The sequence below is a fragment of the Sarcophilus harrisii genome, chromosome 5, assembly GCF_902635505.1.
Source record: "Sarcophilus harrisii chromosome 5, mSarHar1.11, whole genome shotgun sequence".
Classification (NCBI taxonomy): Eukaryota; Metazoa; Chordata; class Mammalia; order Dasyuromorphia; family Dasyuridae; genus Sarcophilus; species Sarcophilus harrisii.
This window is the reverse complement of record NC_045430.1, coordinates 116258261-116272898: the sequence shown is the minus strand read 5'-3', so window position 1 is coordinate 116272898 and position 14638 is coordinate 116258261. Positions and strand designations below refer to the sequence as shown.

Below are 14638 nucleotides of genomic sequence, written 5' to 3'. Positions count from 1 at the left end.
CCCTAATTTTTCTCACTTCTCATCTTATAAAATTATAAGTTGAAAAGCCAACTTGGAAGGGGAAAAAAGCCATCACTAAAGTGATCTATGAAAGGAAAATTCAGAAGGTGAAAGAGGGCTTACATTTGGCTAGGAAATAAGACACTATGGATTGTAAATGAGGATCTTTGCTATTTAACTGGTTGAAATATAAATTCTATTTTCTAGGGTTTAAAATCAATTTGCTATACTTTGTATTTGATCTTTAACAGTTGGCACTTCTTGTTGCTTTTTCTTTTGTCAGGTACACAAAAGTGATGTCACAGTTGTGGTGTTTTTTATTATGCCTGCCAAGACAAATAATTTCAATGTGGAAACCTTGAAAGGGCAAGCAGTGAGAAAGCAACTATGGTAAACATTGTTTTTGTTAATGTTCTTGAGTTCTAAGCCTGACAAGATTTTCTTTTAAAAATTGTTCTATATTACATATTCTTGAGTATACTTTTTGTGGTTCAAGATTATTAAGGAATGAATTCCACTTGAGTTTTGCTTAGTTGATGCATTATACTGAATTATGACTATTTATATGGCTGTAATGGGTTGCCTGGAGACATTTTGTGAGATACTTCTTTAAAAATTGATTAAATTGTTTCTGGCAGCATAGTAGAATGAGTTTGGAAGGAATACAACTCTTAAATGTGCTCAATAGAAAATAGACAGGTAAATGGAACTACCAAAGAACTTCAGAAAACACTTCAAAGAAAGAAATAATAAAAAGCAAGAAAATGAACAAGATTAAAAAATAAAATCTCCAATGCAGTAATATTAAAGATAGAAAAATCCTTCTAGAAGGAAAAGTAATAAATTTCTTCAAACATGACCCAGAAAAGTGCTGGATTTAGTATAATATACATTAAATTGGGTTTCTTATAAAACTGACACTTTAAAAGAATGAAATGTTTTTTAAAATCTATAAAAAAAGATAAAAAAGATAAAAAAGATCAAAGAAAAATATCAATTATTAATGTATAAGAATTAGTATCTATAGAAACAGACCAAGAAAAATTAATCATGAAGATCATCAATATGGAGAAAGTGGTAGTAATAAATATGGATTAAAAACATTGAATTGATAAGAAATAAAATTTTCATTTTGGGATTCAAATCCTCTATGGCCAAAGGATATCTCAACTAGGAAAAAGTTTGAAAATTTTACTAGAAAAGATGATAGTCTTAGGAAACAGTTCGGAGAAAGCTTGAGTCATCAGATCAAGAGGAAAGTATCAGAGTAAAGAGCCCAACCACCATTTTCAAGAAATAGCATAAGAATATCTTCCAAAAGTATTAAGTTTAAATCCACCTATGGATGGATAAAATTCATTCTGTGCATAAGAAAAAAATCTCAAATTCAACTCACCAGGCACAATTTATTAAACTAGTTTCATTGATTTTAATTTTAAAAACGGATTTTACAAGTAGTTAAGAACAATTTGTCAAGGAATCCCAGTTTTACAAATATATCCAAAGTGGGAAAAGAAAAGAAAAATCTAGAATATGATTTAAGTTGAAAAAAAAACACAACTAGGCCTTACCCCAAAATGGCTAAATTAGGAATAATTTTTTGAAGATTAAAATGCATATTTTTATTTTTCATAGCATCTCTGAATGTTTCTATAAGAAAAAGAGAAACTAGATGATATACAAATAAGCTCAAGAAAAAAATTCTGGATAATTCCTGCTCTTCTTTCTCAGAATGCTACTGGAAAACTTAGAAATATTTGTTCCTGGCTCCCTGGGATTCAACCCTATCAATTCTACTGGCCTTCAGTTCTATCCATAATAGCAAAATTTAGTATAATAAATTCTAGCTGGTGTTCAATTCTGGCCTCAAAGTCTAACATTATCTATCCACCTTCTAAGCTGACTACAGGAGGGCAAAATACAACTGAGTTTCACTTTCAAGCTATGGATAGCCACTTTAAAAAAAAAAAAAAAAACTTTAGATGTAAAATAAAACATTATTATTAAAAAAACAATTATTATAGATGATTGGAAGGAAGGAAATAAGCATTTATGAGGTGACTAAATGCTTTAGGCATCATGTTAAACATTTTAAAGATATTATTTTATTTGGTTTCATAACAACTCTGAAAATTAAGCATCAGGCAGAAAAACTGATTATTTAGATTAAATTTTACATCAGTTGAGATCATCTAAATATACTTTAGATTAACAAGGTTCCCTAATTATACAACCACCTTCTTCTCCCCATAATCTTGGAAGAAAACTCTTATGATAAGATAGTTTCATTTGTCTTTGTGGACTGCTAAGAATGCCAGAGCTGGAAAGAAACTTCACGAGTTCAATTTCCTAATTTTACCCACTACACATTTATTTATTTATTTATTTTTTCTATTACACATTTATAATGGAAAATCTGAACACGGTTTTTATTGCTATTTTTGTGGGCAGCTACTACTTGGTAACTAAGAGTTTTAAAAGAATACTCTGCCCCAAATAAGGAGAGTTAAAAGAAAACTATTCCTCCACAAAAGGAGGTAGAAGGAAGTACTTCTGCCACCAAACCTCATAGTACATAGTAACTTAAGTCTGCCTTTTCATAGTTTGCCAGTGTCATTTATTGCTTAAACAACCTTGGAGTTATTTATGACTCTTTTCTCCCTCAACAAGTAAAAAAGTGACTATCCATAATTTGAAAGAAAAACTAAATTTCTTTTGTAGCCAGTGATGGGAAAAATTGAATGAAAATCTCTCATAAGAATGTGATCTCAACCTATGCCCTAATTGTGACTTGAGACTTTATTGAGCTAAAAGTGCTGGTGATCGATTATTATAAACTTACATTCTCCCCCAGTCACTCTTCCTGACCTTTTCATTAGGATTTAAGTACCTAATACAGTAGAGTATGATAGTGACTCTATTATAAAAAACTCTAGAGTATGATAGATTCTTTGTTCTGGGGTAGATATTTATATTAGAGTGTGAGCCTGAACTCCCCAACCAGTGGGAGAAAAGGTCAGAAGCGAGATGGGGGTTTCTGCATTAGAGTCTATATACAGTTTGTGCTTTGCACTCTCTCTGTTGGGAGTTGCCCTTTTTTGGGGGGGATCGTAACAAATTCTTTTTTGCTTTTTACCTTGAGAGTCTCTAATTTTAATTTGGGCAAGGTCACAGTCCCACACACCAGCTTGGTGGGTGGATAGATGGAGAATGGTAGACTTGATCTTCAATTTCTACCCTATTTCAGGCTATCATTATCGCTTATACAGCTTATTATAGTAGCCTCCTCAATGATCCCATTGCCTCCAAAATTTTCCCTTTCCAATCTATCCTCTAGTCAACTGCCAAATTGATATTCTAAAACTTAGACCCAACCTCATCACTTGGCTACTCATATTCTTCAATGGCTCCCTATTTCCTCTTGAGTAATAAATTCTACAAAATACTTTCAATTGCCTCTATAATCTGTCTCTCCAACTCCTCCCACCTACTTTATTTCCATTCTCATTCTTCTTACTATCCTTCATAATACTGTTCTAGAAGATCAAATTGACCAGGTTCTAATTGTTTTCTATACAGTGAATTTCCATTCCCTGCTTCTGAGACTTTGCATAAGTGATTCTCTATGTCTATAATGTATTCTTGTTTCCTTCTATTTCAACATCCCTGGCTTGAGGTATATATCAAAATATACTTCAGATGAAGCTCCTTCCTTAAACCTTTTCTAATCCCCAAAGTTGTGTTATCTTCCTTTTGAAATATTTTTTTATTACACTGGGTTTTTTTTTTTACATTTTATTTTTTTTATGTATCTCATCCTTCCAATAAAATTCAAGCTCCCTGAGAGCAGGAACTGTTTTGTTTCTGGTATTTGTATTTCTAGTGCCTATTACAGTGCATTGAACATAATAGACATTTTAAAAGTATTGAGGTTTAAAATTTTTAATTGACAGAGTTTTGGTGACAACTGGCACAGTACTCTGTAGTGCTGAGAAATTGTCCAATGTTTTTAGAGAGCAAAATAGAATTACACAATAAATGTCACAAAAATGTGGATAATCCTTTGACCCAGAAATACTAACAGATTATATCCCCAAGTAATTTATTGGCAGGAAGGAAAAAGACACATCTATATAAAACCATTCTTAGCTACTCTGTTTTGTAATAGCAAAAAGTAGGTGTCAAATGATTGGAGAATGACTGAGTAAATGCATTATGTTAGCAATTTAAGGAGATGTTATTGTGCCTTTAAGAAGCAACAAAATATGATGTTACTAGAAACGTGAGAAGACTTATATGAAGTGATGCCAAATAAAATAAATGGAACCAAAAGAACAACTTGTACTCATTACAATTATCTACTTAAAGACAATAACATCAATGTGTTCATATCAAATTCACTGAGAAAGAAAAAAAAAGGAATCACCAAAAGATAGTATATGTATTAGCATGCAAAAGTCAAGATAAATATTTTTTAATTGGTGTTAAGAATCACTAAACAAAGGAACTGTGTAAATTGTAATCATTTACAATCCATTTTCTTTTCATTTCACTTGTTCATTTTTTATGTCATTTTAATATATGCACACACAAAAATGTATGTATATATGTGCATATTAGTGCATATCTGCACTAATAAAAGGAAGTTAAAATTACAGTTTTATATAAAACTTTGTCTAAATTCTCAACAGTTTGGAATAGTTTAGATGTGATATTTCCAGCAGACTGGAGATTAGATGGGGATGCAAATAATGGGAAGCACTATAGAAAATAGGAAGATTTAGTCTCAATTCTCTGTTATCAGTACAAATTCTTCTTTTTCATTTAAAAATATTCATTTTAATTTCTCCCCCCACAAAAAAAAACCCACACTTGTTTTTTCTTCTTTGAAGTTTCTGGATCCAAATACTTCCTCTGGATCAGTCCATAGAAGTCTTCCTACTTCCCTTTTACATCATGATAATATTTCATTGCATTTATACACTACAATTTGCTATTTCCAAATAAGGAGACTATTGGTATATTTTCAAAGAAAGTAAAATAATGGCTTTTTTCATAGAATTCAAAAGTTTAAATAAGAAAAACTGTGAAATCAAAAATTAATTTTGAAATATTTTATTTTAAACAGGGATACAGCAAATTCAGTGAAAGAAAAGTTTGGAAAGAAACTCTATGATGCACTGCTAAGGTGGGTACTCTGAGCATATTGTTTCAAACATTTTAGGCTTTTAAAAATAATTTATATTCAGAATATATGTTATAACATAAGAACTATATTATACCATGTTTGAAGACTTTTGTTAACATGTGCTAGGTCAGATAACCAGGATACCATCTATACACAATTTGATATAAACAGAACGAATTTTCTTTAGAAACCTAAATTAAAATGACCTTTAAACATGCAACCAAGTTATTTAAAAAAAATTTCTTTTTTTTAAATTTTGGGTTCCAAATTCTCTCTATATAGACCCTCCCTAATATGTGGAGAAGGTGAACAATTTGATATCCATTATAAATGTGAAGTCATTATGCAATCAAATTCTAAATCATCCTTGGTTTTGTGAAAGTTTTTACAGGGTGGACTGATCTGTAGTCTGAGGTCTTAGTAAATAACTATGTGGAGAAGCTTCTCTTTTAGTTAATTTATGGTAAAGGTGGTAGTTTGAATAAATATTGATAGATGTAGGGTGAATGAATAATTTGTTGTTACCAGTCCGATTTAAACTAAAGGACAAGATCATGACATAAACAGAAAACTCTGTATGGGGCAGATAGAGCTTCAGCAAATAATACTCTAGTGAAGTGTGCCAGAAATAATGACTAAATCATATTCAAGGGTGAAATTAATTTCTTTGAAACTTAATTTTAAATGTCTCTTATATAGATAGTCAAATAGATTACAATGCTTTGTATATGGGAACCAGTTTTGTTGAAAGGTAATTCCTCCATACCTTTTGCAAACTCTGAGTCTTAATTGGGAATTGTTTTAAGTTAGTATCAGTTTGATATATTCTGCATATTTCCTCTGTAGAGGAGAAATTCCTGATTTGAACAAGATTTTGGATCGAGATGATGTGACAATTATGAAAAGAGCCATCTTTTCCACTCAGGTAAAAAAGAAAAAAGATTTTCCTTGTTTCAGTTTAGTAATTTGAACCAGAATAAAAATGGATATTTTAAAATATAAGAGATTTAAAATCCTGTATCATATATATCCATATCCATATATACATGTATATATATATATATATATATATGTGTGTGTGTGTGTGTGTGTGTGTGTGTGTGTATTTGTTTGCTTATTTATTTATATGTAATTTTTAAATGATTGCATTTAGGAGGTACTAGGAATCTGAATGTGACAGTATGGCACTCCCCATATATTACCACATTTATGTAATGAAGGAACTAAATATTCTCCTTATACAAATGAATGTATAATCTAAGGATTATACAAAACATACTCTAAAGATAAGCTTTACCATTAACCATTACCATTAACCAATCCTCCATTATACAATTTTCTGGTTTGTCACTATATGTGACAAATTTGGCACAATTTGTGCTTGGCACTATATGTGCCTGAATTTGGCACAAACTTTAAAAAACCCTAATTTGGGGGTTGTTTATTGGGTCTATACAAAGCCTCACTACTGAACATAAAGATTTTAAAATGTAATTTTCTTTTTTATATTTTTATTAGGAACTTAACAATTACCAACAAAAACAAACATTCCAATATACAAGAAAAGAGAATTATGTATGAAATCATGAATCTACTTTATACAGATTATTTTTTAAAGTTTGGGTAAAATATAATGAAAATGAATACCAGTTCTACAAAAACAGCACAGAGTTATTTATCTTTTAAAAATGCACATTATATGGCAATTCAACATTGTCAGCAACAAAAAGCATCAGAACAAATTTCAAGGGTTGCTTGACTTTACAACGGTTACAGTAAAACTTGGACTGCTGAACTCCAGTTTAAATGGAGGGGAATCTTTTTGATTGTTTATGGGGGGAGATGATGAAAAAGGAGTCTTTAATTGGGCCTTTAATTGCTCAAGTAAATAGCTCCAGTTTGACAAAATATTCATAAGTTTTGCTGAAGAAATAAAAGCCCCCAAATTCTATCCATCTATCTATCCATCTATCTATCTATCTATCTGTCTGTCTGTCTGTCTATCTATCTGTCTATCTCTGTATCTGTTTGTCTGTCTCTCACATTCTGGTTTCTAGGATCTGATGAACTTCGCCACCTAGTCAACCACTGCTCACAACCAGCTTTATCAACGTAGATTTTTAAACTAGTAAAACAGGAAAAACAGACTTGTGAGTCCACTCTTTTGGCACTTAGTGCCACTACTTCAGCAAAAGGCAAGAACCTAGGAAAGAACAAAGGGCTATGAGTAACTCAGGTGCTCTAGGAGCTGGAAGACTTAGATCAAAGCACTGGATCTGAGATTATGGAACTATAGCTAAGAAAACTTCTGCAACATGGAAAAGGGAAAGCCTTCTGTTTAGTGACTTGAAATGTCAGACATTGTTCTTGAGCAGCTTGCTATTCCATAACCAATTTCCTTTTTCTTTTGAGATCCTTGGTTGAAATCTTCACTCTTCTCATTTCTTTCATGAGCCTTTATACGCAGAATATATCAAATGTTCCCTTCCAATAAGAGTCTGCTATGCTCTCCATAGAACTTTTTTTGGGGGATGTAAGTCCAATATGGCTTCTCTGAAAGGACAAGATCATGACATGAAGAACACATGGGTGTATATATATATATATATATATATATATATATAGTGGGTGAAATTGGAATCTTAATCAAAAGATCTGGCTTCAAGTCCCCTTTGTGACTGATCAAATCCCTTCACTGCTCAACTTCAATATTCTCATTTGGACAGTGGAAAGATTATTTCTATAACCTTCCTAGTTATGAGAAAAGTACTTTGTAAAGCTAATAAGTGGATACTATTATTATAATGAAGAAAGGCTGATAATCAGTTATTGCTGATTCCAATTAACACAATTTTTTCTTTATCCTATAACCTCTAGCGACAAAGTTTGCCTCCAGTGACTACTCATAACATGATTGATGATTCCACAGATCCCATTCTCAGTACCATTCGGCGAATTGGACTTTTCAATAGCCGGACAGACAGAGTCAAGGTAGAGCTAATTGTTCTGATTTATGTTTTAGAAAATTTACTTCCCATTCACAGATCTCCCTATTGGGAACAAATTTCCATTAATCTAGTCTTTTACACCTTCTATAAAAATGATTGCCAATGAATTAAAATAATCCATAACAAGTTTTTATTAAAAGAACACAGTGTCCTAGGTTCTGTGGTGCTGGAGATCCAGAGACAAAAAATGAAATAACCTTTTCCCTCTAGAAGCTTATGTTCTACAAGGAAGAAAACTCTTACATATAATATATACACAGAACATAATAGCTATATAAATATGAACATAAAGCTAAATGGATTAGAATCGTATAGTAGGTAGTCCTTAAGGTGAGTTTTTAAGGGAAAGCAAGGATTCTAAGAGGTCCGGGGAGGAGGCAGTATACTGCAAATGGAATGCCAAATGTGAGGAATAGCAAGAAGCAAGAGAAAGTGAATAACAAGGCTAGAAAGGTAAGAGGAAGCCACACTGTAAAAAAAAAAAAAATGCTAAAAGTTAAAGAGAAGGTTTTGCATATTACATTATTTGATCATAAAGGCAATAAGATATCTTTGTACTTTAATTTCTTCCTTCCTTTTTTTTTTCTCATGTGAATTTTTCTTAACCAGGTGATTTTACATCCAGAATTCCTTTCCTCAACAAGTCCATTATTACCTATGGATTATGAAGAATTCGTCAGAGGCTGCCATCTTGGAGTATTTCCATCATACTATGAACCCTGGGGTTATACTCCTGGTTAGTATTATTTATAAAGATATATGTGTATGTTTATGTGTATGTGTGTGTATGAATGCACATGCACATGGATGCATGTTGAGAGCATACTGTCAAATGATTTACATGTCAGTTGACTTTCCTTAAATGCTTTTTTTTTTTTTTTTTGGAGGGGGGAATCTTACCTTTAAAATTTCTGTTATAAGAGATGGCTTACTTATTCAGGAAGATGAATGGGATATTATCAGAAATGAAAGTGATACTATAAAAAAGGGAGCAAAATATTTTTAAAAATATTATGTAATCAATGACATATAGCTTGCACCGAGGTGCTTTATTATTATTATTTTTTAAATAGCACTGGATTTATAGTCAATTTTCAATTACTTTGTGGGGTTAAAAAAGAGAATAGGATTGATCTGGAAGTGAAGGCAGAGGAAAGGAGACAACACTATCTGGGCAGCTAGGTGGGGCAGTGGATAGAGCACTAGCTCCGAAGTCAGGAGGATCCGAGTTCAAATTTGACCTCAGACACTTAACACTTCCTAGCTGTGTGACCCTGGCCAAGTCACTTAACCCCAATGGCTCAGGGAAAAAAAAAAGAAGAAGACAAGATAGGACCAGAGCAAAATATGTTTCTTTGCTGGCCTATACAAAAATACAAAATAGAAACTTCTATACAAAATAGAAACTCTGAAATGCATAAGATATAGGCATAATAATATATTTTATCTTTTAATAGCATGATAACTCAGACTTTTTCTTTAATATGAAAAAGGGGATAAAAAATTTCATGCAGATTTTCCATATCTCTGGGTGCCACATCCTTAATCCCCCTAATATGGAAGGGATAATTGCATTCACTATTTTATGCATTTCTAGTTTCATCCATTACTATGGATAATTACTGACTGTAAATAATAATGATAATAACATTTCAATAGTGCTTTAAAATTTATAGAGTACTTTACATGAATTACCTTTTAATCCTCACAATAAGCCCCCAAAAGTAAATACTTTAATTATTCCCTTTAAGATGAGGAAGCAGAGCAAAGTACATAGCTAATAAATGTCTGTGACAGGATTTGAACCTAGGAATTTCTTACTCTAAACGCAATCCACTTATCTTTCAATATACCTGTCTTCCTCTATATTAGGGGAGGGAAGTTTAGCTTTTTTTGTGTGGTTCATTGGCCCCTTTGCCAGTCAAGTGAACCCTATAGATCCCTTTTCAAAATAATGTCTTTAAATACATAAAACAAATCATGTAGGATTACTAAGGAAATCAATTATATTGAAATATAGCTATCAAGATTTTTTTAAAAAAAGTTTATGGATCACAGATTAAAAACCCATTTTCTACATGTAGAAATATACACATATCCTTTTCAACCTCTTAGTATTTTCAATGAAAAAATGAGAGGATTTAAAAAAAATAATGAATAATCTTCCCTAAAATAACTTCCAGAGAATATACTTTTAAGTGGAACATAGCAACATGATGCAGTGGTACATCTTATAACCATAGAGGAATTATTCTTTTCCACAGTCTATTCTTGATGCCATTACTTCATTGGTTTTTCAGGGATCCAGTAGCACTGTTACCTTTATCACCAAGATAGATCACTTTTTAGCTGGAGCTATGATGTCTAATTAAAAGACAAAAAATTAATTTCATATCTAAAACAAAGAAAATAATGGCTTTTTGGTCTGATAACCAGAAATATACTTCTTTATTTGTTTAGAAAACATTTCCTTTGTTATTTTAAAGAAAGAAGTTTCAGTAAAAAAATCAATTTTAAAATCAATAGCAAAGGAACTATTATATCTTTGTAATACAATAATATTTGTGAAATTATTAATTCTAGATCCAATTAAGGCAAAGTAGGGTAGCTAAATGATATTGTGGATAGAGTGCTAGGCCAGAGTTCAAAGCTGGCCTCAGAAATTTACAAGTCCCAGAATTCTGTTTGCCATTGTTTCCTCATCTGTAAAATGATCTGGAGAACAAAATGGCAAACAATTCTAGAGACTTTGCTAAGGAAAGCCCAATAAAAAATCAAATTCAGTGAAATGACTGAATAACAACCACATAAAGACTCAGATAAAGGGAAAGCAGAGGTTGGGGAACTGTGGACAGCAGGGTTGACAAAAGCAATGAAGAATTAAAAAAATCTTCAGTATGTTTAGTTTTTGAAAAATTGTGTTTTAAAAAAGTGAATTCTAATGTCCAAAAAAGTATAAAATGCAGTGTGAAAGGCCTTTCTGTCTCTGCAATAGAAAGGGTAAAAAAATTGTTGGTCTTTATAAATGGACTTAGAATATAATCTCACTGTTCAGTTTTCTTCTAAGAAGCAAGTTAATCAGTGTTTGAAAACTACCTCCCCCTCAAAAAAAACAAAAACAAAACTTCAAGTTCTTGAGAGAGTAAAGAGGATTACTGATATGTAGGACACGGTAACCTATTCAATTGACTTTCTGTAAAAGAAGTCAGAGAGCTATTCACATTAGTTCAGCTTCAGTGAGTTTAGTTTCATTTTTGAATGGTTGACATTGGCACGTGAAGTTAGTTACTGTTGAATATTCCACATAAATTTCTTAAAGCAGTTTGTAATACCTTATTTTCCTTTCATTTTATATTAACAGATATTTTGGTTTTTCATTTATCATAGTATCCTTATATTTCCCAAAATTAATCATTGAATATGAAGGAAATGTGTAACTGATTAAAAATGATCCTTTAAGTAATATATTTTTATGGTCCAAACATATGAATGTGAACAAATATGTAAACTAATTTTATTACAATTTATTTTGCATATATAGGTTTCTGTGTTATGCTTAGGAATATATAATAAAAAACAAGAGCCTGATTTTAATGAATATATTGTCTAATTATCTGTAGACTATGTAAAGAGAAAAAATGTATATACATGTGTACGTATGTTACATACACACATATATTTTTACTGAGAGACAAAGTAAAGATTATCTAAGTGTTTTGAGTTTTAGGGGTTATAGGAAGGCTAAACTTCTCTCTCCTTAACCTTACCCTAAAATTTTGCCCTCTGACTAATTCTTGGACTTTTACAATATGTTTCTAATCTAAAATAATTAACAAATTGTCTTGTATTTTATTAACCACATTTTCTCCCTTTATGAATTAATTTTATATTTTTCAAAATCTTTACTGTATTGATAATTATGCTTGTAATCTCTCCCAGGAAACTCAGAAAAATTAATTAGCTCGGTCTCCCCTATTTTTATTTTTAATCTGAAGAGAAGTACATTTTTACAAAAACCTAAGACTCTAAGAAATTTAATTCTCTTTTAAGCCTCTTTTTTGGTTCATATATTTGATTCTATAGAACAAACACATCTTAATGATATGCAACCTCTATCTTGGTTGAAATGTACATTTTCTATGAACATAACGCATATCTTCATAGACTTAAGACTGCAAAACATACAACTAATAAAAATAATTTTTTAACAACTTTGTTTTGTTGTTGAGTTGTGTTAATTCTGTCTGCTTCATTGTGACCTCATTTTGAGGATTTCTTGGCAAAGATACGAGAATGGTTTTCTGTTTCCTTCTCCATCTCATTTTACATTTGAGGAACTGAGGCAAATAGGGTTAAGTGACATGCTTGGGTCACACAACCAGCACATATGTGTTCAAATTTGAACTCTGGTCCTCTTGACTCCAGGGCTAGCTCTTTACATTGAACCACTTAGCTGCCTTAATTTTGATTTGCTCTCATATAAATAAATGGAGGTCTGTTTCAGAGATAGTATATAAACAAAATTGTGCTATATTGTTTTTCTATCTAAATGTAATTAACCAAGATTAAAAAAAAATCCAATCTTACACTTTACCAAAATTAACATCTTCATTCTATTCTTTACACAACTATTTTATGTATTCTGGGCTGATTTACCAAACAAACTGAGGGTTATTCTACAAGGTTCTTTGGTGGTGAAGATGAAAATGGTTAGATATCCATTACTTGAAGTTAAAACTTTGATTTCTATTAAAATTAAATTCTATTTTAATTCTAAATTAAAATTAAAATTCTATTAAAATTAAAATTGTATTTGTAAGAGATAGGGTAACACCAAGTCTTACGAATATTTTGTAGTTTAAATGTAAAAAAAATCATTAATTTTTTCCTGGCTTTGACAAAAGGGAACGAACTTCAGTCTTCTGGTGCTTGTGGAATGGGAAAGGGTGACAGTCAAGGACAGAAATGGGGAATGCTACTACTTCACAAATTTAGGATTAGGTCTATGTAAGATATAAGTAAGCAAATGCATTCTAGATGAAGGAAAACGTTAACCACCATTCCTATTTAGATCAGAATTTTTTTTGTTACTAGCTAGATGAAAACTATGGTCTATTGTCTACAAAGGATAATTCTGTTCTAAGTATAAAATAGAACTTTTCCCCTGTCTATTGACAGCTGAGTGCACAGTGATGGGCATTCCTAGTGTGACAACAAACCTGTCTGGCTTCGGCTGTTTCATGCAGGAACACGTAACTGACCCAGCTGCTTATGGTAAGATTTTATTTATTCATCTAAACCTAGGACAAGATGGATTAAATATGTATATATACATACATATATTTGATGATATTACTCTCTTAATCTATCTGTCTTTTCATCTATTCATTTATTCATGTCTATCATCTATCTGTGAATTCCTCTATCATCTCTCTCAATCTCTCTGTTTCTCTATGTCTTTGTTTCTCTCTCTTTGCTTCTGTCTCTCTCTGACTTCCTCACTCATTCTCTTTCTTGACCTGTTTTTGGTTTGTATATCTGATTCTATAAAATGAAGAACACATTTAATTGATATTTATATTCTTGGTTTAAATGAAAATTAGATTCAATCTATTGCTGTAGATAAGGCAAGGTTTTAAGTCTTAATATGTCTCAATATCTCAAATAGGCCATTATCATTAGGATGGGCAGAGAAAATTGGTGGAAAGCTTATTGAATTTGGACTTGGGAGTTGTGGGTTTGAATCCTTGTGCTGCCACTTCCTGCTTCTGTAAGTTTCTGTAAGTTTCAGAAAAATAGTCTTTCTAGGACTTCATCTCTTCAGTAAAATTAAGAAGATTAGATGATCTCTAAATTACCTTTCAGCTTTAAACCCTATGGTCTTTCACTTAATCTAACAATTCCTTTTCTTTCTATGTATCAGCTTTGCCCTCTACTGTTCAGAATCAGTATTAAAATAATCAAAGTGTGTGGTGGGGAGGGGAAGATTTGAGTAAATTGATAAAATGTATTATTACTGACTTTATCCTTGATTTGGCTTTTAAATATATTTCCAAAAAGGATAGCAGAGTTTTCCTTTTTTTCCAAGAGAGAGGCTCTAAAGCAGTGGTCCTCAAAGTGTAGTCCAAAGAATTGTTGGGGTCTCTGAAACCCTTTCAGAGGGTCTAGAAATTCAAAATTATTTTTTATTTCTAATGTAGTAAATAGCTATAAATATAACCTATGTGAACAAAAACTCTTTGAACAGATCCTCGATAGTTTTTTTTAACAACATGAAGATACTGAGAACAAAAGTTTGAGAACCACTGCTCTAAAGTCTTATTCTTAACCCTTTGTGTATCATCAGCCTTTCAGCTCATGATTTAGTGAAGTCTATGATCTGCTACCTCTTTTTAGAAAAATGTTGTTAAATGTATAAAATAAAGTATATGAGATTACCAAG

General features: G+C 31.5%; 1 protein-coding gene across 1 annotated transcript in view; it reads left to right on the top strand.

Moving 5' to 3' along the window:
• Positions 1 to 14638, top strand: part of GYS2 (glycogen synthase 2) — a 68931-nt gene that overhangs the window by 45493 nt on the left and 8800 nt on the right. The window contains exons 9-14 of the mRNA XM_031938431.1: positions 284 to 390; positions 5129 to 5188; positions 6035 to 6113; positions 8066 to 8179; positions 8806 to 8932; positions 13375 to 13470. Of these exons, the coding sequence (XP_031794291.1) occupies positions 284 to 390; positions 5129 to 5188; positions 6035 to 6113; positions 8066 to 8179; positions 8806 to 8932; positions 13375 to 13470 (583 nt within the window). The remainder of the gene's footprint in view (positions 1 to 283; positions 391 to 5128; positions 5189 to 6034; positions 6114 to 8065; positions 8180 to 8805; positions 8933 to 13374; positions 13471 to 14638) is intronic.